Genomic DNA, 24,465 nt, shown 5'->3' on the forward strand with positions numbered 1-24,465 from the left:
TAGTGCTCGGAGATTTAGTTTTTATTGCCGCAGCTTCTGAATGATTTACAGCTATTAGCCAGCTTAATTTCACGTGGAGATTCCCTAGCAACCAAGCAGGGGTTGCTTGGTTGCTAGGGAATCTCCACGTGAAATTACATGTACTTATGCTGGCTAATAGCTGTAAATCATTCAGCTGCCGGGATGAAAACTAAATCTCCGAGCACTAAAAAATACTCGGAGGACCCCCGAGCATGTTGGGAAATCTCGAGTAATGAGTATATTCGCTCATCACTAGTAGTAAGGCATAGTGTACAGTCACATGCTGTAGAGCATCGCTCCTCACTCCCTGCGCTGTTCACACAGTATCACAGAGACACGTCTATTTTTTACCAATGTCATGGATGACAAGCACCAATCTATGGGTCCATTAACCTTACGGTCAGCACACACATGGCATCAGTGATCGGTGCGCTGTCCGCAATTAACATGGTGATAGGAGACGCTGTAAATCATTAATTTATCCAGACACTGACCAGACTCCGTTACACTCGTACCATTTGTTTGCATTTGTGAATAAACGCGGACATCTGAATGAGGCCTAACAGATCTTAGATTAGTAAAACACAAAGGACACAGCATAAATGGGAACGAGAGGAGACGCGGTGCACGGACCGGCGCGGCTCTCCTGACCCGGGTGCGGCATAAATGGGAACGAGATGAGAACGTGGTGCACGGACCGGCGCGGCTCTCCTGACCCGGGTGCAGCATAAATGGGAACGAGATGAGAACGCGGTGCACGGACCGGCGCGGCTCTCCTGACCCAGACACGGCATAAATGGGAACAAGATGAGACGTGATGCACGGACCGGAGTGGCTCTCCTGACCCGGACGTATCATAAATGGGAACGAGTTGAGAACGCGGTGCACGGACCGGCGCGGCTCTCCTGACCTGGATGCGGCTTAAAAGGGAACGAGATGAGAACACGGTGCACAGACCGGCGCGGCTCTCCTGACCCGGGTGTGACAGCTTCATTTCTTTCTATGCACGGTCTCGCTCGGCTTGGGAAGCTGTGACCAGTCCGTGCACCGCGCTCTCCTCTCGTTCCCATTTATACGGCCGTCTGACTGCGCCTTTAGTCTTACAAATTACATCACATCAGCTTATACCAGACAGACAGTTTTGTGTCCTATTTTAGGACAGCCGAAGACATATCGGATTTCTTACAAGGCAACATGGTTTAAGTCTTGTCTATAAAACACCAGTCACAATATGTCTCTGTCTTTGGGGAACGTTTTCAGCCCACTTTCACAATGTCGGCTTGCTGTCAGTGATTGGGGATCCTTGTACTTTATATTCAGAGATCTGTAGCCATTGGGACTCTTCTCATAACTGATCTGTGTACATTAAACTTCTGCCCAGGCTGGTGGTCAGATGTGTCTAGACTAGACACAATGCAACAAACCCTCAGCTGTGAGAATTAGCAGGTCTGTGCGGAATATCAACCTTGCAATGTAAAGAGGAATGATATCCCATTCACGGACAGCAAGCATCTTGGGCGTAGTGAAGAGATTCAACAGAAAGTTCATTCAAAACTTTCAGAACTTTATGACATTTGTGTTTTCCTTGTAGACAAGTGGTGCCATTTCCTGTGTGTCCTGTGCGTTAGACAATACGATTACATGGTTTTCCAGCCTCCCATAGTCTTTGGATGATGGTGCAGGATCACTGAATAGTCTGCTACGATTTCTATCAGTGACACAAGTGTCCTCTGTCCTGGGAGAAGATACAGTGTAACCTCCTGGGACATCGTCACGGAGCCTGAGGACTGCTGTTACTGACTGACGGACCCCCTTACTGCCCATTCTATGGGGGACCAGTCCTGAATAAAGAACACATTAAATGACTGCAGTCATGAATTAACACAAAACAAGATTTCACATGCAAAAAGGCACTAAATGTGAAAGCCTTCTCATTGGGGACGGCTCCTTCCCCGGTCTTTGGCTTTCTTTACCCTTTCCACTGCAGCTTTTGGCACAATAATAAAGAACACTATATACACACTGTTCAATTGTTTCCAAACACAGCAAAGTGTCCCAGTCCTGTCTGCACAGACACCATTAGTCACAGAGATCCTCCGTTCTCTTCCCTCCTCCATGTGGCTTTACCCTTTTCCTTCCAGATAAAGGACTTGGCGGTGACATTCCCTTGTGGTCGGGGTCTGCACACATCGGGTGGCCCCGAGCCTACGGGGGCAGCCTGGCCACGTTCATGACAAACTCCTCGAGTCCTTTTAGTTTTAACTGGAGGATCCCGTGCCGTTTGTTGGGATATTGGGCTGTGGTGCAGCCGTGGCCGGAGGAGACCCTGAATCCAGTTCCTTCTCATCATCTTCATTTTCCTTCAGGGTTTGCTCCTCCTGACCTTCTTCGTTTTCTTGCTCCTCCTCTGATTTCGCATCTTGGGTCTGTTTTTGCAGTTTCTCCTCTGCCTCGATTTCCTCTGACGTTGGGATAGAATTTTTCTTTGGACGTCCTTTCGGCTTGGTGGGCGCCTCCTGTCCACCCTTGAGGACCTATGGAGGAGAGTATGAGAATTAATAAGGTATTGGGCTTTTGCTTACAACCCGACAGCACATTGGATCCCACCGGTCGTCTTTTCTGGATGTCCTCATATGAACTCGAGCGTGGGAGCTTTTACCATTCTCCAGTTCATGAGGACATCCAGCAGAGGGCGCCTCACCGCAACTCAAGGTAACTACAGGTCATTCCCCTGCAATCCATTAATTCCCGGGGGTTTTACAGCCACGAGCACTGCTTTAGCACAGCTCCTGGCTGTAAAATGATTTAACCCCTTCAGATGGATTTACTTTGTGGGACTTGACCTGAGCGTCGGAAGGTATGAGATATTGTTGTTTTTTTATTTTTCCTTTGTTACAGAACGAGGGTCTTCCGGTGGATTACCAGTATAATAAAATATTACAACAACCTGTGTCTTTATTTCATTAAAATACTTTTAAATAATGTGTGTGTGTTTTATTAACCATTTCGTACTATTGGATTAATAATGGATAGGTGTCATAATTGACGCCTCTCCATTATTAATCTGGCTTAATGTCACCTTACAATAGCAAGGTGACATTAACCCTTCATAACCCCATATCCCACCGCTACACGGGAGTGGGAAGAGAGTGGCCAAGTGCCAGAGTAGGCGCATCTTCCAGATGTGCCTTTTCTGGGGTGGCTGGGGGCAGATGTTTTTAGCCGGGGGGGGGGCCAATAACCATGGACCCTCTCTAGGCTATTAATATCTGCCCTCAGTCACTGGCTTTACCACTCTGGCGGAGAAAATTGCACGGGAGCCCACGCCAATTTTTTCCGCGATTTAACCCTTATTTTACAAGCTAGGTGCCCACATTTTGCACATACACACTACTAACATTAGTAGTGTGGAATATGCAAAAAAAAAAAAGGGATATGAGATGGTTTACTGTATGTAAACCATGTCTCACATCCTTTCGGGTTTGGGAAGGAGAAAGAAAAAGCCGGCAATTGAATTACCGGCTTTTCACATATATCGCGCTGAATTAAATATAAATACAGAATATATATATATATATGTGTCTCAATGACATTATATATATATATATATATATATATATATATATATATATATATATATATATATATATATATATATATATATATATATATATACATATATATACACACACACACACACACACACACACACACACTGTATATATGTTTTAACGAACATTTGAGCACATAAATCCATTAAATGTCGGTTTTGCAAGCCTGCGAGAAAATATCGCAGTACGGATGCCATACGGATTACATACGGAGGATGCCATGCGCAAAATACGCTGACACACCCTGCCTACGGATGACATACGGACCACTATTTTGGGAACATTTCTGCGCATTACGGCCGTAATAAACGGACCGTATTTACATATGCTGAGTGTGACGCCGGCCTAAGAGGTAGGACTGCTCTTGAATGAGGAGGTGATTACCCAGAAGTCACGCCTGAGACTGCAGCGCTCAGTGACTGCTGAAGGGTCTCTTAGGCCGGAGTCACGTCGGATGCTAGTGACCCTCGGCACCGGCTCTGCTGCGATGTGATCCAAGTGTTGTTACTCTGTGCTCCGTTATCTTACATCAGAGAATGGTGGTACTGGTGGCGAGGAGACGGAGAAATTAATATCTCCATCTCCTCTGCTGCCGGCGTCGTCGGGAATCGCACTGCACTTGGGTGCCATCTGAGTGCAGTGCGATTTTTCACACGTACCCATAGAGGTATATGGGTGCATGCCATCTGAATTTGGCATGCAATCGCAGGACACTGGTCCAAATGCAATCCAATTCTTTATCAGATTATATTTGTCCGATTTATCGACAAGTGCAGCGAGCCCTTCCGGCGCCTTGACATAGGAGGCGCTCGATGTGCCCGGGAGCCGGTTACAGCTATTTCACAACTAATCCACGACCTGTGTGATAATACGTGACACGGCCAGCAGGGAAAGGTCAGGACTTCAGTATTGTTTAGGATGAATTCTCAGGGACTGACAGGTTCATCCATATCTGACCTGCGGTGCGACAATTACTGGTGGAATCATAGGAAGGATCGTCACCTATGGATTAATCACCATCAACTTACAATTTTCTTCCACTTCATTCTCCGATTCTGATACCACGTCTTGACCTGGAGCTGCGTCAGTCCCAATGCCTGAGCGAGGTCCAGCCTGGAAATGACCAAAAGGCAGATGGAGAAAAATCATTACTGCAGGCGTCAGCAGTCCTCGGAGCGGGCCTGCTGTTAGCATAGATGTGAACAGGCGCTCGTGTTTGTGGGAATGCGTCTGATCTCAGGCATCTGGGTAACAGGCAGACCGTGCCCCTCCGTGCCCAGTGCCAGCACAGATGCCAGAGCTGGAGACGGGATTTGGCCTGACGTCATCCTGCAGCTGGGACCGTAAGACCAAACAGCTGGAGCGAACGGGACAGACCAAAGAGATTGTGTTCATTACAACCGTCTGACATAAAACTGAAGAGAATCATTTATGGTCACAGGGGGCTGCTGCTCAGGGGAGGACAGGGACCGCTGGATATTCAGGCTGCTCGGGGGAGGACAGGGATCGCCGGATATTCAGGCTGCTCGGGGGAGGACAGGGACCGCCGGATATTCAGGCTGCTCGGGGGAGGACAGGGACCGCCGGATATTCAGGCTGCTCGGGGGAGGACAGGGACCGCCGGATATTCAGGCTGCTCGGGGGAGGACAGGGACCGCCGGATATTCAGGCTGCTCGGGGGAGGACAGGGACCGCCGGATATTCAGGCTGCTCGGGGGAGGACAGGGACCGCCGGATATTCAGGCTGCTCGGGGGAGGACAGGGACCGCCGGATATTCAGGCTGCTCGGGGGAGGACAGGGACCGCCGGATATTCAGGCTGCTCGGGGAGGACAGGGACCGCCAGATATTCAGGCTGCTCAGGGAGGACAGGGACCGCCGGATTTCCAGGCTTCTTGGGGGAGGACAGGGACCGCCGGATATTGAGGCTGCTCGGGGAGGACAGGGACTGCCGGATATTCAGGCTGATGAAACTGCCAGGAGCCCGCTACAAACCTCTGCATTGTGGATTGTTGTTGGGTCCCCGGACAATGAGAACATGTTTTATGGCCCTAGTTTTCAGAATGCTGTAATGCAAACACTATGGCCTCGGAGCACATGAGTTCAGACCAGAAGCCGGCGGGGTGCAGGTGAGGCTTCTCGAGGAGCCTGCGCCCCAAGAAAGAGAGAAATAACACGGAGGCAGTGACGGAAGTCAGATAAGTGAATTATTCTACTGTCCAGAAAAAGCCTTCACTGCTTTAGGAGCAGAGATTCAGGCTAGAGCCATTGCCTACAATAGGGTGTGGGGCCCTATAATTGAATGTGGAGCCCTAGAATAGGATGTGGGGCCCTATAATAGGATGTGGAGCCCTAGACTATGATGTGGGACAATATGATGTGGGGTCCTATAATAGGAATGTTGGCCCTATAATAGGATGTGGAGCCCTAGAATAGGATGTGGAGCCCTAGAATAGGATTTGGGGCCCTGGTACGGACCAGCACACAGGCCAGGAGCCTCACATGTACTCACCGGTCCGGAGTGGACAGATACTTTTGCTTCTGGAATTTCTTTTCCAGCCCCATGAGCTGAATCTCGGTGAAGATGGTTCTGCTGCGCCGCGGCTTCTTCAGACGAGGGGCCGCCTGCTCAAGTTCAGATTCACTGCTTAGTGGGGCTTCGCTGGCCGGCGTCTCTGAGCGCACACATGGTGGAGAGAGATGTGTGGGAGACAAGACCTGAATGGGTGAGGAGGACGTTGAGGGGACAATGTGGCTGAGGACCCCGGGCTGGCGGCTGATGACGGAGAGAAGAGGGTATGTCCGGAGCGGTGATGAGCCTGTCAATGGGAACACACAATGGGAGCGTTAATTGTGTCCTGCGAAAACAACATCACACAACAGCTTATTATTATTATTATTTATATAGCACCATTGATTCCATGGTGCTGTACATGAGAAGGGGTTACATCAAAATACAAATATCACTTACAGTAAACAAACTAACAATGACAGACTGATACAGAGGGAAGAGGACCCTGCCCTTGCGGGCTTACATTCTACAGGATGGTGGGGAAGGAGACAGTAGGTCGAAAGGTGCAGGAGCTCCGATGGTGTTGAGGTGGCCGTCTGGTCATTACAGGTTGTAAGCTTTCTTGAAGAGGTGGGTTTTCAGGTTCTGTTTGAAGAATCCAAGTGTGGTGGATAACCGGACATGTTGGGGCACAGAATTCCATGTTCTCTGCTGTAGATGTAGCAGTGCTCAGAATGCTCAGCTGTGTATAACCCCGCCCACTCCCCAGGTTTCGGCAGCTTCCTGTGCATAACCCCGCTCCACACCACTGTGACAGCTTCCTGTGTATAACCCCACCCACACCACTAATTGGCAGCTTCCTGTGTACACTGTACATTATTAGTAAACTGCCAATCACTGATGAGGCGGGGTTATACAGATTAGCTGGACTGGGCTGAAAGTGAAACCTTGTCCAGCAGTGATAAACTCCTGCTGATAAAACACTGATTGTATTGAAATTACAGCACACAGCCCAGTAAGTGACATCACTGGAATTAGTGTCTCAGCCCCTACATTATCCTGCTCTCATATTAAATAGCAAAAACCCTTTGCCAGATTCCCTTTAATATTGTCAATATAAAACTCTTCATATAGGTAACTGCTGTGAAATAATTGAGATGATGGGAATGTTTATTGGGTAAATGGAAATACAACTTTGCCTCATCTGCCACCTGTGCACTTCTACATGGACAGAGCACTACATGTGTGGTCACCAGTGGGGATGGTCTGTGATACATTGTATAAGGGTCCAAGAACCGTGAATGCGCAAAACAATCAGAAATCATCTCTGCTGACAATACATCGCCCCGTGAAGTCACCCAGAGCAAATGGCCCATAAGTCAGTGGAGATAAAGGCTGTTAGTCTAGAGAAAGGTTTGTGGCGCTGCTGATAAATCTAAGAATAAATGGCTGTGTCTACAACTTAAAAGTAGAAAAAGTAACTGTCCAACCATGTAATGTGTGCCAGGCCCCGTGATCATCAGGGGACAAATGATTGAGCATGGCGGATTGCAATGCCTGAGGTAAGAAGACCCAAGAGCAGTGTAAAGGAGGACTGAGGAGTCTGGGGGAGGACAGAGGAGACTGGAGGAGGACAGAGGCGTCTGGAGAAGGACAGAGGAGACTGGAGGAGGACAGAGGAGTCTGGAGAAGGACAGAGGAGTCTGGAGGAGGACAGAGGAGTCTGGAGGAGGACAGAGGAGTCTGAAGGAGGACAGAGGAGTCTGGAGGAGGACAGAGGAGTCTGGAGGAGGACAGAGGAGTCTGGAGGAGGACAGAGGAGTCTAAAGGAGGACAGAGGAGTCTAAAGGAGGACAGAGGAGTCTAAAGGAGGACAGAGGAGTCTGGAGGAGAATATAGGAGTCTGAATGGGGACAGAGATGCAGAGATGTATTGAGGAGGACAGAGGAGTCTAAAGGAGGACAGAGGAGTCTAAATGAGGGCAGACGAGTCTAAAGGAGGCCAGAGGAGTCTAAAGGAGGCCAGAGGAGTCTAAAGGAGGCCAGAGGAGTCTAAAGGAGGCCAGAGGAGTCTAAAGGAGGCCAGAGGAGTCTAAAGGAGGCCAGAGGAGTCTAAAGGAAGACAGAGGAGTCTAAAGGAAGACAGAGGAGTCTGGAGGAGGACAGAGGAGTCTGGAGGAGGACAGAGGAGTCTAAAGGAGGACAGAGGAGTCTGGAGGAGGACAGAGGAGTCTGGAGGAGGACAGAGGAGTCTGAATGGGGACAGAGGAGTCTGGAGGAGGACAGAGAAGTCTGGAGGAGAATATAGGAGTCTGAATGGGGACAGATGTATTGAGGAGGACAGAGGAGTCTAAAGGAAGACAGAGGAGTGTGGAGGAGGACAGAGGAGTCTGGAGGACGACAAAAGAGTCTGGAGGAGGACAGAGGAGTCTGGAGGAGGACAGAGGAGTCTGGAGGAGGACAGAGGAGTCTGGAGGAGAATATAGGAGTCTGAATGGGGACAGATGTATTGAGGAGGACAGAGGAGTCTAAAGGAAGACAGAGGAGTCTGGAGGAGGACAGAGGAGTCTGGAGGAGGACAGAGGAGTCTTGAGGAGAATAGAGGAGTCTGAATTGGGACAGAGATGCATTGAGGAGGACAGAGGAGTCTAAAGGACGACAGAGGAGTCTGGAGGACGACAGAGGAGTCTGGAGGACGACAGAGGAGTCTAAAGGAGGAAAGAAGTCTAAAGGAGGACAGAGGAGTCTGGAGGAGGACAGAGGAGTCTGGATGAGGACAGAGGAGTCTAAAGGAGGACAGAGGAGTCTAAAGGAGGACAGAGGAGTCTGGAGGAGGACAGAGGAGTCTGGAGGAGGACCGAGGAGTCTGGAGGACGACAGAGGAGTCTGGAGGAGGACAGAGGAGTCTAAAGGATGACATAGGAGTCTGGAAAACGACAGATGAGTCGGGAGGACGACAGAGGAGTCTAAAGGAGGACAGAGGAGTCTGGATGAGGACAGAGGAGTCTAAAGGAGGACAGAGGAGTCTGGAGGAGTACAGAGGAGTCTGGAGGAGGACAGAGGAGTCTGGAGGAGGACCGAGGAGTCTGGAGGAGAATATAGGAGTCTGAATGGGGACAGAGATGTATTGAGGAGGACAGAGGAGTCTATAGGAGGACAGAGGAGTCTAAAGGAGGACAGAGGAGTCTGGAGGAGGACAAAGGAGTCTGGAGGAGGACAGAGGAGTCTGGAGGAGGACAGAGGAGTCTGAATGGGGACAGAAATGTATTGAGGAGGACAGAGGAGTCTGGAGGAGGACAGAGGAGTCTGGAGGAGAATATAGGAGTCTGAATGGGGACAGATGTATTGAGGAGGACAGAGGAGTCTGGAGGACGACAAAGGAGTCTGGAGGAGGACAGAGGAGTCTGGAGGAGGACAGAGGAGAATATAGGAGTCTGAATGGGGACAGAGATGTATTGAGGAGGACAGAGGAGTCTAAAGGAAGACAGAGGAGTCTGGAGGAGGACAGAGGAGTCTTGAGGAGAATAGAGGAGTCTGAATGGGGACAGAGATGCATTGAGGAGGACAGAGGAGTCTGGAGGAGGACAGAGGAGTCTGGAGGAGGACAGAGGATTCTAAAGGACGACAGAGGAGTCTGGAGGACGACAGATGAGTCTAAAGGAGGAGAGGAGTCTGGAGGAGGACAGAGGAGTCTGGAGGAGGACAGAGGAGTCTGGATGAGGACAGAGGAGTCTGGATGAGGACAGAGGAGTCTGGATGAGGACAGAGGAGTCTAAAGGAGGACAGAGGAGTCTGGAGGAGGACCGAGGAGTCTGGAGGAGGACAGAGGAGTCTGGAGGACGACAGAGGAGTCTGGAGGACGACAGAGGAGTCTAATGGAGGACAGAGGAGCCTGGAGGAGGACAGAGGAGTCTGGATGAGGACAGAGGAGTCTAAAGGAGGACAGAGGAGTCTAAAGGAGGACAGAAGAGTCTGGAGGAGGACTGAGGGGTCTAAAGGAGGACAAAGGAGTCTGGAGGAGAATATAGGAGTCTGAATGGGGACAGAGATGTATTGAGGAGGACAGAGGAGTCTAAAGGAGGACAAAGGAGTCTGGAGGAGGACAGAGGAGTCTGGAGAAGGACAGAGGAGTCTGAATGGGGACAGAAATGTATAGAGGAGGACAGAGGAGTCTGGAGGAGGACAGAGGAGTCTGGAGGAGAATATAGGAGTCTGAATGGGGACAGATGTATTGAGGAGGACAGAGGAGTCTGGAGGACGACAAAGGAGTCTGGAGGAGGACAGAGGAGTCTGGAGGAGGACAGAGGAGTCTGGAGGAGGACAGAGGAGTCTGGAGGAGGACAGAGGAGTCTGGAGGAGAATATAGGAGTCTGGGGACAGAGATGCATTGAGGAGGACAGAGGAGTCTAAAGGAGGGCAGAGGAGTCTGGAGGAGGACAGAGGAGTCTGGAGGAGGGCAGAGGAGTCTAAAGGAGGACAGAGGAGTCTAAAGGAGGACAGAGGAGTCTAATGGAGGACAGAGGAGTCTGGGGAGGACAGAGGAGTCTGGAGGAGGACAGAGGAGTCTAAAGGAGGACAGAGGAGTCTAAAGGAGGACAGAGGAGTCTGGAGGAGAATATAGGAGTCTGAATGGGGACAGAGATGCAGAGATGTATTGAGGAGGACAGAGGAGTCTAAAGGAGGACAGAGGAGTCTAAATGAGGGCAGACGAGTCTAAAGGAGGCCAGAGGAGTCTAAAGGAGGCCAGAGGAGTCTAAAGGAGGCCAGAGGAGTCTAAAGGAGGCCAGAGGAGTCTAAAGGAAGACAGAGGAGTCTAAAGGAAGACAGAGGAGTCTGGAGGAGGACAGAGGAGTCTGGAGGAGGACAGAGGAGTCTAAAGGAGGACAGAGGAGTCTGGAGGAGGACAGAGGAGTCTGGAGGAGGACAGAGGAGTCTGAATGGGGACAGAGGAGTCTGGAGGAGGACAGAGAAGTCTGGAGGAGAATATAGGAGTCTGAATGGGGACAGATGTATTGAGGAGGACAGAGGAGTCTAAAGGAAGACAGAGGAGTGTGGAGGAGGACAGAGGAGTCTGGAGGACGACAAAAGAGTCTGGAGGAGGACAGAGGAGTCTGGAGGAGGACAGAGGAGTCTGGAGGAGGACAGAGGAGTCTGGAGGAGAATATAGGAGTCTGAATGGGGACAGATGTATTGAGGAGGACAGAGGAGTCTAAAGGAAGACAGAGGAGTCTGGAGGAGGACAGAGGAGTCTGGAGGAGGACAGAGGAGTCTTGAGGAGAATAGAGGAGTCTGAATTGGGACAGAGATGCATTGAGGAGGACAGAGGAGTCTAAAGGACGACAGAGGAGTCTGGAGGACGACAGAGGAGTCTAAAGGAGGAAAGAAGTCTAAAGGAGGACAGAGGAGTCTGGAGGAGGACAGAGGAGTCTGGATGAGGACAGAGGAGTCTAAAGGAGGACAGAGGAGTCTAAAGGAGGACAGAGGAGTCTGGAGGAGGACAGAGGAGTCTGGAGGAGGACCGAGGAGTCTGGAGGACGACAGAGGAGTCTGGAGGAGGACAGAGGAGTCTAAAGGATGACATAGGAGTCTGGAAAACGACAGATGAGTCGGGAGGACGACAGAGGAGTCTAAAGGAGGACAGAGGAGTCTGGATGAGGACAGAGGAGTCTAAAGGAGGACAGAGGAGTCTGGAGGAGTACAGAGGAGTCTGGAGGAGGACAGAGGAGTCTGGAGGAGGACCGAGGAGTCTGGAGGAGAATATAGGAGTCTGAATGGGGACAGAGATGTATTGAGGAGGACAGAGGAGTCTATAGGAGGACAGAGGAGTCTAAAGGAGGACAGAGGAGTCTGGAGGAGGACAAAGGAGTCTGGAGGAGGACAGAGGAGTCTGGAGGAGGACAGAGGAGTCTGAATGGGGACAGAAATGTATTGAGGAGGACAGAGGAGTCTGGAGGAGGACAGAGGAGTCTGGAGGAGAATATAGGAGTCTGAATGGGGACAGATGTATTGAGGAGGACAGAGGAGTCTGGAGGACGACAAAGGAGTCTGGAGGAGGACAGAGGAGTCTGGAGGAGGACAGAGGAGAATATAGGAGTCTGAATGGGGACAGAGATGTATTGAGGAGGACAGAGGAGTCTAAAGGAAGACAGAGGAGTCTGGAGGAGGACAGAGGAGTCTTGAGGAGAATAGAGGAGTCTGAATGGGGACAGAGATGCATTGAGGAGGACAGAGGAGTCTGGAGGAGGACAGAGGAGTCTGGAGGAGGACAGAGGATTCTAAAGGACGACAGAGGAGTCTGGAGGACGACAGATGAGTCTAAAGGAGGAGAGGAGTCTGGAGGAGGACAGAGGAGTCTGGAGGAGGACAGAGGAGTCTGGATGAGGACAGAGGAGTCTGGATGAGGACAGAGGAGTCTGGATGAGGACAGAGGAGTCTAAAGGAGGACAGAGGAGTCTGGAGGAGGACCGAGGAGTCTGGAGGAGGACAGAGGAGTCTGGAGGACGACAGAGGAGTCTGGAGGACGACAGAGGAGTCTAATGGAGGACAGAGGAGCCTGGAGGAGGACAGAGGAGTCTGGATGAGGACAGAGGAGTCTAAAGGAGGACAGAGGAGTCTAAAGGAGGACAGAGGAGTCTAAAGGAGGACAGAGGAGTCTAAAGGAGGACAGAAGAGTCTGGAGGAGGACTGAGGGGTCTAAAGGAGGACAAAGGAGTCTGGAGGAGAATATAGGAGTCTGAATGGGGACAGAGATGTATTGAGGAGGACAGAGGAGTCTAAAGGAGGACAAAGGAGTCTGGAGGAGGACAGAGGAGTCTGGAGAAGGACAGAGGAGTCTGAATGGGGACAGAAATGTATAGAGGAGGACAGAGGAGTCTGGAGGAGGACAGAGGAGTCTGGAGGAGAATATAGGAGTCTGAATGGGGACAGATGTATTGAGGAGGACAGAGGAGTCTGGAGGACGACAAAGGAGTCTGGAGGAGGACAGAGGAGTCTGGAGGAGGACAGAGGAGTCTGGAGGAGGACAGAGGAGTCTGGAGGAGAATATAGGAGTCTGGAGGAGAATATAGGAGTCTGGGGACACAGATGCATTGAGGAGGGCAGAGGAGTCTAAAGGAGGACAGAGGAGTCTAATGGAGGAGAGAGGAGTCTGGGGAGGACAGAGGAGTCTGGAGGACGACAGAGGAGTCTGGAGGAGGACAGAGGAGTCTGGAGGAGAATATAGGAGTCTGGGGACAGAGATGCATTGAGGAGGACAGAGGAGTCTAAAGGAGGGCAGAGGAGTCTGGAGGAGGACAGAGGAGTCTGGAGGAGGGCAGAGGAGTCTAAAGGAGGACAGAGGAGTCTAAAGGAGGACAGAGGAGTCTAATGGAGGACAGAGGAGTCTGGGGAGGACAGAGGAGTCTGGAGGACGACAGAGGAGTCTGGAGGACGACAGAGGAGTCTGGAGGACGACAGAGGAGTCTAAAGGAGGACAGAGGAGTCTGGAGGAGAATATAGGAGTCTGAATGGGGACAGAGATGTATTGAGGAGGGCAGAGGAGTCAGGCGGGAGATGGAGGATGGCGACAGAGGAGTGTGAGTGAAAGTATAGAAGAGGGGGACAGAAGAGTCTGGTGGAGGAGATCAGAATTGTATGGAAAGGAGAGCAGGATGGACCTGGTCCTTAAACCCTGGTCTCCTCGGAGATCTAACGTGTCAGGCGGCCGTGCGAACAGCAATCTCGGACTTTCTAGATTTTCACAAGCATGACCCCACGGCCATCCCATACCAATGGGAGGCTTTGAAAGGAGTTATACGGGGAGTATTTATACAACAGGGGGCCCGACTGAAGAGAGAGAGGGAGACTAACATGGTGGGTTTGTTGACTCGTATCCAAACTCTAGAGTTGGATCATAGACGGACTAGAGATGGTGGGGTGCTGGCTGATCTCCTCCGGGCACGCTGTGAGTTGAGTGCCTTGTTGGACACGACGTTAGCACGACAGAGGGACCGCTTTCATAAATTTCTGTACAAGTACTCTGATAAACCTGGGAGAGCTCTAGCGAGGTTTTTGCACCCCCGTGCTCCCACCACTTATATCCATACCATGAGGTCTGCTACGGGTGAACTGGTCCATTTTCCTGAGGAGATTGTGGACTCATTCAGAGCATATTATGACTCTCTCTACAATTTAAGCGGCCCGTTGTCTGATATGTCTCCTTCCGAGTTTCAAGCACGGGTGGACGACTACATCCGGGAAACTGAGCTCCCGCCTATGTTGGTGGAGGAGTCTGAGGCCCGGGAGAGTCCTCTCTCGGAACAGGAGGTTTTAGACACGATAAAATCTTTGGCTAATGGTAAAAGCCCTGGTCCTGACGGATTCTCCGCCGCCTTCTATAAGTTATATGCGAATTCCCTGGTCCCCTTCATGACCAAACTGTTTAACTCCATCTCGGCCAGCTGCCCCTTTGCCCCCCAAACGCTGATGGCCACAATCACCGTGATTCCTAAACCGGGATCCCCTATTATGTGCAAGCTATAGGCCCATATCTCTCATTAATGTGGATGTGAAGGTGTTCGCGAAAGTGTTAGCTGGTAGACTGAACCCTATTCTCCCTGGGTCCATCCATAGTGATCAGGTGGGCTTTGTGCCGCACAGGGAGGCCAAGGATAACACGGTGAAGAACTTGCTTCTGACCTCGTACATGCGCACAGGAAAGGTACCGGCATGCTTATTATCTATTGACGCTGAGAAGGCGTTTGATCGCCTAGGCTGGACCTTTCTACGTGCCTCCCTGAAACAACTGGGAGTGGGACCTAACATGTTGGAGAGGATTTTTGCTCTGTATCATAGGCCTACGGCCCGTCTTCGAGTGAACGGCACCCTTTCCCCGCCCATTGACATAAGAAACGGGACCCGTCAGGGTTGCCCCCTTTCCCCCTTACTTTATATCCTTGCGATGGAGCATCTGGCAGTGGCATTACGGAAGACACCTGATATTGAGGGTCTGCGGATTGGCCAACATGAGTCCCTGGATATCCCTGTATGCGGATGATTTATTGCTGTACATTACCAACCCGACCGTGGCTTTTCCTGTACTTCTCCGAGAGTTCCGTAGGTTCGGGGAGGTTTCAAACTTTAAAGTCAACTACTCCAAGACCGGCGCTCAATATCTTCCTGCCTGATAATCTAGTCTCTCAGCTCCAGGCGTCCTTTTCTTTTAAGTGGAAGACTGACGCCTTAAAATATTTAGGAGTCTTAATACCTGCTGATATTAGCGCAACATATGCTCTGAACTACGTCCCGCTCTTGCAGAAAACTATCTTGGACCTTAAACGGTATGGCAGACCTCAGCTATCTTGGTTCGGACGGGTGGGAGTGGTCAAAATGGATATTTTACCCCGATTCCTCTATCTCTTTCAGACTGCTCCAGTGCAGGTTCCGGATTGCTTTTTCAGGCGCCTGCAGTCGGCCATCAAATGCTTTATTTGGGGAACTAAGAAGCCGCGGACTCGATTCTCAGTGTTAGTGAGACCCAAGACTAAGGGTGGGGTTGGCCTTCCTGATTTTAAACGTTATTACCAGGCAGTCTTGCTCTCTAGGATTGTCGACTGGAGGTTCGGTGATGCTCATAAACAGTGGGTGCTTCTGGAGAAACTTTTATCGCCCTCTTCTTTATACTGGCTGCCTTGGCTGGGGGGGACCGGACGCCCACCTGTGTCGAGTTTTGCTCCACTCACACAGATTGTTTTGAGGTTTTGGGATAGATCCTATGTGAAATTACGCCTGACCTCCCGATTGAGAGGACTGAGCCCCCTTTTTGACAATCCGGCTTTTCCCCCAGCAATGAATAGATCTACGTTATCTGTGTTGGTCACGACTTGATGGGGTGGGACTGGGTCAGGTGAAGGATAAGCTTGCGGGGCTCTCCGGCGTGCGGGGGTTACGAGGTTCTGATCTTACGACACCGCTGTCCTGGCTAGGGTTTCTGCAATTGCGGAGCTTTCTTTCCAGTGTGCTGATGGGGGCGCTGACGCCATTTGAGTCCCTGATGCTCCCTACCGAGGGTCCCTCCCACGTCGTTTCGGTGCTCTATGGCCTGGTCTTGAATTCACTTCCCCCTACTAAGCTGGGATTTATGGAGGCTTGGGAGAGGGACCTGGGGATCACCTTTTCTGAGGCGGATAGTCTGAAAATTTTCACTCTTGCACATAAGATGACGATGTCCAGTCAGGCACAGGAGAGGAATTATAAATTAATGACACGCTGGTATAGGTGTCCCACCCTTCTCCACAGGATTAACCCGGAGATCTCGGACGCCTGCTGGAGATGTGGCTCCGCCACGGGCTCTATGCTTCATGTTTGGTGGTCCTGTGGTCCCCTGCAACCCTTCTGGAACTCAGTTTTCGATGCCTTTCACTTGATGACTGGGGTCCGCCACGAGCCCTCCCCCCAAATGGCCCTACTGTCCCTGATACCCAGTTCGATAGCTTCTGTTAAAAAGGGGATCCTGAGATTTTGCCTAATAGCTGCCAGGGCAGTTATTCCCCGACATTGGAGGTCCACTGAGGTCCCCTCCACGGAGGAATTGATAGCTGAAATGGATAGATTACATCGTCTGGAGTCGCTGGTGGCGGGTGATGGTGATGCTGCATATGACCAGGGACGCACCTGGTTCCTCTGGCAATCCTTCAAGGAGAGCACAGGGTTCCTGACTTGGCTGCGTACATACTCATAATTCTCAATACGTGGGCGTGTACATTGCTGGGTCTCCCTTAACCCCCCCTCCCCCTCCCTCCTTACTCCCCTTTTCCCCCATCCCCCCACCCTTTTTTTTTTTTCTTTTTCTCTTTCTTTCCTTTCTCCTATTTCTACAATTGCTTAATTGCTTTTCTTACAGGTTCTGTATTTTGTATATAAGGTCTATGTCCCGAGGTGATTCTCAAGATGAGAACCATGTACCCTTTATGTGCCAGAGTTCTTGTTCAACTCAACTTGTGCTGTGTTCTCAGAGACATAATGTATAGCTCTGGACATTGTAATGATTCTTTTTCCTGTTTAAAATTTCAATAAATATATTTACTGAAAAAAAAGACAGGAGAGCAGGAACAATGGCTGACTTATCTCCCTCCTTAGAACACAATAATGTGTATGGGGGGCCTGGAGAGACAGACGTCCGAGGTGCATAGACGCATTTAGAGATCACGCTACGTTTGTCTGGAATTACAAACTAGAGACGAGATCAGTGGTTCTTCATCCTCTAATGTACCAGGAATCCTCGAGCTGACGGTCTCTTCTACGGTCTCTTCTTTTCCATCAGGTTGCTACAGAGATGTTACAAAACGTGTTAAAAACTATACTGCCGATAAGGCGCGGCATCGGTGGGTCCTGTGGTGGCGGCTTTCTTATTTTTGGCTTCTCTGTGGCATTCCAGTAATGCAGATAACTCATCAGCAGATAGCCGAATGGCCAGCGTTGTCTATGAGCGAGGCCTCGGTCCGTCCACCGATGACAACTTGACTAAATGGACATATTGGAAAACCATAACCGTGATCCTCTTCCACAGCCCAGAATTCTGATATCAGACATTAGCTACATTCAATGTAAAGTATCGATAATTACACTCACAATTATACAAATAAGTTTCTTCAGCCTCAATTTGCTTTTCTAGATATTACAAAAAGCGCAGTATTTTTACGGACGGTCCAGGAATTTGCGAAAGGCTGGCGACCCCGGTCCCTTAATTTCCTCCATATCTCCTGATTAGTCTGTGCTGTGTTATCGGGAGCGTTCACCACCTTCTCAGGCCGATCTGGGCGACATGTCCGCACCTGCAGCGTAAGCGATTCTGTACAGATGAAAAATGTGGCTTCGATGCTAATGATCCTCTCCTGCGGCTTGTCATCATTAAATTATAATACATGCGCAGCTGGATCTTCATAATTAAATACGATAAACATATAATTAGATTTTCATGATTGAATATAATAAACTTGTCATAAGTCAGTGAAAAAAAAACTGTTACTGATGATGAGTCATGGAGGCTGCACAGGTGAACTTTTGGCCGCTGCTTCCGAACTGCACAGATCTGATTCCTACAGAGCAACGAAATGCAGAGTTTTCCCACAGTTTATATAACTGTGTACATTGTGTAGTTACTTCCATCATCCTTACAATCTATTGTCACTTTATCACACCCGTCATACCTGCCCCAGGAGCATGTAATCTATTGTTATAATATTATATACATTATATTACTGCCCCAGGAACGTACACAATCCATAGTTGGCATCAGAACTGTGGAGTCAAGAAACAATTTGGTGAAGTTGAAGTATAAAATTGGATGGACTCCTAAATTATGTAATAAATTGTGTACAGTATTTAAATTCTGTGTGTGCTGAATATTTTTTCATATGGTATGAAATGTCTGCTCTATTCCTGATGTGAGGATCTCGACATTAAGTTGAGATGAATCTGTGCTGCACTTTATGTACATGCTCAGTAGTAAAGTTCCTCCTCTACAGATCAGAGCAAAAAAGCACTGCACTCATCTCAAGAACTGCTAGCGTGAACAGGATTAAGGCAAATACTTCCTAAAACAAATCTAAACTTTCAATAAACTGCATATATCAATAGTCCAGTATATGTTTTCCCTGTATGCTTCATGTTTTAGTTTGCTTTTCCTCTGAGTTCGGAGAGGTTAGTTGCGCTTCATGTTATTAGCTGTGCTGGCAGTTTCAGTTTCTTTCTGGGGTATGATTCAGCACAAACTTGCTCCCTCCTCTCCTCTTCATAGACTGTGAAGCATCATGATGTGAAACATTTACCAAGCTGTACCGTGAGACATGCCTGAGATTGAATGTTCAGAGTAAAGCTATCTAAAAACATATATTACAAACATTTTATTGGTCATCATCTGTACTATTGATTTATGCAAAGATTGTTTTATTTCTATCCAGAATTATACATGATCCCCTATTCTGGCAGTAATTATAAATATACCTTATTTTTTATATGATAAAATTATTTAGAGAGTGAATTTATATAATTGCAAAATGCCTAAGAAGCTTCCTATGAAGTCAAATGTATTTGAGCATTTCACATTAACTAAAGATAAAAAATATTTTGTGTGAGTGTAGGACAGATGAACACAAATGCTGTGAGTTCAATATCAGTGCATACTCAGTCAGTGATAAAAATGCTCCTACGAGAGCGTTCAATCTAAAAAAATTTACAACGCTTACACCCAGAAGTGTTCAAAGCTGAGACTGAGAAAGATCACAGCAACACCAAGAAACCAGTGTCCAGCACTTCCCACCATAAAAAGGAGGAAAGAGCGCCTCAACCATCAGTTACAAGATATTTTGTAAGAAAGCTACTGTAACAATGACAGCAGAAATTTTAAAAGACCGCTCATATAGCTTGTTGTGAAGGTAGGACAGTTACCATTATCATTATTTGCACGATCAGCTTTTACAGCTCTTAATGGAGAAATGACTTTGAATATTGGTGTTACTCTGGAAAGAGAAAGAATTAGAAGAATTGAAGATTGAAGAAGCCCTTAACTAAAAGGAGGATCGTAATAAGACTCTCAAGAGACGTTATATTTCTTAAAATGGATGCCTGCACACAGAGTGAGCTATTTTGCTACTAACGTTCGATTTGTTTGTGACAACAAGAACATTGTTCCCAAGACACTGGGAGTAAAAGATACTAAAGATCGTCACACCAGCCAGTGTCTCCAAGCCTTAGTGTAAAAAGTTCTGCAAGATTAAAGAAGAATAAGTTCTTGCTATTGTAAGTGACAATGCTTCACACATGCTGACTATAATTAAACTGATGAATGAGGATAATGAAGGTGAACAGCAGATAGAAGAAAAAACTTTCAGATTCAGGATGCGAGATGGAAGGCCACAGTCCTGCAACGGAGGAACAAACATTTATTACTACGGAAGAATAGGAGAATGATACTTTACAATTAGATGATCTTATTGGAGCTTCATAGCTTTCTCATATTCATCACATGCGCTGTGTTGTGCACACGCTGCAGTCGGCAGTAAGAGATAGTCTGAAAGAGGGACATGCTGGAAGTCTGACTGGCAAAGTGAGAAAATTGCTTATTGCTGCCAGAACCCTCAAAATTTATTCCATCTTGAAGACGTGCTGGAAAAGGGGCAATTGTGGATCAAGCCACTCGCTGGGGCAGCACCTATTTAATGATTGAGCGATTGCTTGAGCTGAAACCCTTCCTTGTAGATATGGCCGACCCTCAGGTAACACTAAATGAAGGTCAATGGACACAGGTGGCTGAATTGAAGGAATTGCTTCATCACCCATTTACAGTGACTAAAAAGTTACAAGCTGAGGATTTAACTCCTGGAATTTTTATAAAGGAGTGGAAGAACTTGTTGTTTTGCCTGTCCCAAAGAGGAGGTTTAATCGCAGATGGCATTGCTGCTTCAATGAAGTGGAGAGAAACACTGCTATTAGAAAATAACATTCTTCTGGCAGCTGTTTATGTGGACCCGAGTCATTGTATATTGCTGGATTATCAACAGCTACTAAAGGAAAAGAATCTCTGACTGAAGTAGCAGTGTGAGTGGCCTACAGGACTGCAGAGAGCAGGACGGGAGTCTTCCATTGTTACTGCTACCATATTTTCAGCCTCATCAGATGAGGAGTTTCATATTGAGAAGTATTTGGTTGACATGGAGCAGGCAAAGCGTTGACACAGGTAAAAGGAGCCACTTCCATAGCAAACAGATTATCCAGATTTCAGCAACAAGGATTCACTTGCTCTCAAAACGTAGAAGAGTTCAACCATTCATCAAAAGTAACTGTACATGAGGCAATTCCTTTATAGCTTGAAATTGATAGAGATGTTGCCCATGTGGTCACCGCTTTGCCACCATCCCAAGTTAGTGCAGAGAGGTTTGTGGAGACATGGGAGCCAGCGGGTGCTCTGGTCCACTAGCCAAAACGGCATGAAACAGGCATCATCCCACCGAACGCTCACTCTCCTTTTACTGTTGGCACAATACTACTCAGACATCACAGGTTGAGGGTAAAATATTGTGGCAATACTTTTTTGATCCACAAAACAGGAAAATAACACTTAGAACAGTCTCAGAAAAATGCCCAAGATGGTGCAAAATTACAGAGTCTCCCTCTTCTGCTGACTCACCAGGATATGAGCAGCTGTGACTTACGAGCTTCCAGGGCCAACTACCCCACCTGTGGCATGCACACAGAGAGGAGGTAATGACAAGCTTAAGGTAACAGTCCATTGAGGTATAAGGCCATTTGACCGGACAGTCACAACCTGGCTTCTCCGAACATCTCCATAGAGCCAGGTGACTGATGGGTCCTAATCCTGGCTTTCACAAATGTATCCATGGGGCTCTGGTGGGTCCAAATCTTGGCTACCCCAAACGTATTCATGGTTCAGCCATGGTCAATAACTGTACTATGGTCTGTACTCTTTCAGCTGGGGCCGTGGCCCCCTAAGCTGGCATTCTGTCAAATTAGAAATCTGTGTCCCTCGTGATGGAGCCATGATGTCTTGGCTGCTGTCCTGTAGAGAGAGTCTCTGGTTGTTTGGATGTCTGGATGTATATCTGTATATGGAGGTATCTGTTACATAATGAAGGTATAATCCAGCTCAGAAAAGTCCGTTAAATTTTTTTTTTATTCGTTATTAGAAAAATATCCATCATAAAGTTACATATCTTAAAAAGTCACAACCTCCATATAGGAACGTAATGTGGGCAGACGTGTTTCGAACAATAGTTCTTAGTCTTTGCAAATAAAGACTAAGTCTAATTAGATCAGATTTGAGGTAATCTATGAGGGATCTGATAGAGGTGATACTTTGTCTTAGAACAAATTCACAAATGTTATTCAGTACCTTTTTGTTGAAAACAGTTTTTTCCCACTTCATAGTGTATTGCATAGTTACAATTTATTATTTTTTTTTTGTGTTCTAAAGTTGTATTCCAATAAATATATTTTACTACAGTAAATGTACCACTTAAACATGACAAATATAGGTAAGCTGATTGAACAGCGATCTAGTCTGAACTGGTGCATAAGCAAAAAAGACTTACATAGCAAATAGATCAATGGCTGCACTCAACTGTACTAAAGCAAGGAAATGTGCGATATATGAAATGTGAATAGCATAATGGCTTGTGAAATCTATGAAAAAAAAACATGAGATGCTTGGCACAAGATTTGGCCAAAAAATGTGAGCCCATCCACCATCGTCAAGGTAATCTCATGAATCGGATGGGTCCCTGACCTGTCTACCTAGTGTGAACACTTACCTATGGCTAATAACATGGTAAAGCCTGCATTTAGTGTTCACACTAGGTAGACAGGTCAGGGACCCATCCGATCCATGAGATTGCCTTGACGATGGTGGATGGGCTCACATTTTTTGGCCAAATTTTGTGCTAAGCATCTCATGTGTTTTTTCATAGATTTCACAAGCCATTATGCTATTCACATTTCATGTATCGCACATTTCCTTGCTTTAGTACAGTTGAGTGCAGCCATTGATCTATTTGCCACTTAAACATGAGCCATGTATGAGGGAGCCCGAGGAATTGAAGAATTGGAGGTATGGCTTACTGACTCCACAGCCCTGGTTACCCGGTATATCACTCCCATCATCCCTGCCCTGGGAACTCACAATCTTACCTCCCCATCAGTTACACATAATGTATCATTTTCATCATTCCTGACCAAGAAGCTCACATTCTGTCACATGGTTACCACAACACAGAGGAGCCAGACCGCAGCTCCTGATTGCTCCTACTAATGCCCTGAAAAGAAGCCCATCACCTTCTTTTTAAATGGTGTTAATTTATTTCGGCAAAACAAGGGTTAGTTGGCCATGTTCGGATCTCTGGGAGTCTGAGCTGTCGGCTGCGCTTGCTTAGCCATTCCTATCCCCTATATAAGCTGGGTCCTGACTCAAACACATTGTCAGAGCTACTGTAGCTTATTCTGCATGCCTTGGAGGAGAGGTTTTTGGTGGTTATAAAGGAGTTTGGAGGAGTTATCTGTTGTGTGGTTTGTACATGTCAGGTGGCCATAATCGCCCCAGATTGCTTGGAGACCCCACCAGTTTTATCTAATGTGATATAATCCGTCCTAGATCTGATGAGAGAAGAATCCCAGGGAGCAAATGTGTCATGGGGAATGGGGATCAGGTCATTACAGAAAGAAAAGTTCTGTAACTATTAATAGACTGTGTTTTACTGTCAGTGACCGAAACCACTATGAAGATCAGTCCTGACTCAGTCCGGGTCGCACAGCAGCAATTTGTTACAGTCTGTTGGTATCGATGATCCTCGGAGATCTAAATACAGCATCAACGATGGAGTGATGGTCACTGATGTAATAAATTATGGCAGGAGCGGGGGACGTCGCACGTCGGGGGAACATCATGCATCGGGGATATCGCACGACGGGGGGACATCGCACGTCGGGGACATCGCACGTCGGGGACATCGCACGTCGGGGACATCACATGTCGGGGGCCGTCGCACATCGGGGACATCATGCATCGGGACATCAAACGTCGGGGGGACACCGCACGACAGGGACATCATACGTTGGGGACATCGCACGTCGGGGGGGACATCATGCATCGGCAACATCACACGTCGGGGGGGACACTGAACTTCGGGGACATCGCACAACAGGCACATCATGCGTCACGGACATCGCACGCCGGGGGGACATCATGCATTGGGGACATCGCACGTCGGGGATATCATGCGTCGGGGATATCATGCATCGGGGACATCGCACGTCGGGGATATCATGCATCGGGGACATCGCACGTCTGTGACATCGCATGACAGGGACATCATGCATCAGGGACATCGCACGTCGGGGATATTGCACGTGTGGGGCATATAGCACGTTGGGGACATCGCACGTGTGGGGCATATAGCATGTCGGGGACATTGCACGTGTGGGGCATCGATCACCTGCTCTTCCATCTGTGGTCGCTGTATTTCATGCTCAGTGTGAATAGGTCTCAGGCTGCTTCTGTTCCTGGCTCTGGATTTGCCTCGCATTTATTTCTCCTGGCAGTGAAGTGTGCCAGGGAACTCCCAGAAAAGCCATTAGCATCTCTGCTGCCTCGGAGGCGATCATGACAGCTATTATTTGCTGTGGTGATATCCGTAATCTCATGTTGCCATCCGTTCTTTCGTTTGGGAGTTTCTGCCTGATATTCTGCAGTAAATGTTCACACTGGAGCAGACGGGGGCATCTGCCGCCTGAGCCCCTCATCTGTGTGGTCTTGCCCCTGGATTTACTCTTCAATC

The 24,465-nt window shown here is 48.4% G+C and overlaps 1 protein-coding gene across 1 annotated transcript in view; it reads right to left on the bottom strand.

Annotated features, from left to right (window-relative positions):
• Positions 1-231: 231 nt before the first annotated feature.
• BARX2 (BARX homeobox 2) overlaps positions 232-24,465 on the bottom strand; it is a 38,574-nt gene continuing 14,340 nt past the window's right edge. The window contains exons 2-4 of the mRNA XM_077249396.1: positions 6,144-6,450; positions 4,661-4,745; positions 232-2,555 (exon numbers count right to left, since the gene is read on the bottom strand). Of these exons, the coding sequence (XP_077105511.1) occupies positions 2,280-2,555; positions 4,661-4,745; positions 6,144-6,450 (668 nt within the window). The 3' untranslated portion in view covers positions 232-2,279. The remainder of the gene's footprint in view (positions 2,556-4,660; positions 4,746-6,143; positions 6,451-24,465) is intronic.

The sequence above is a fragment of the Ranitomeya variabilis genome, chromosome 4, assembly GCF_051348905.1.
Source record: "Ranitomeya variabilis isolate aRanVar5 chromosome 4, aRanVar5.hap1, whole genome shotgun sequence".
In the NCBI taxonomy this organism is placed as follows: Eukaryota; Metazoa; Chordata; class Amphibia; order Anura; family Dendrobatidae; genus Ranitomeya; species Ranitomeya variabilis.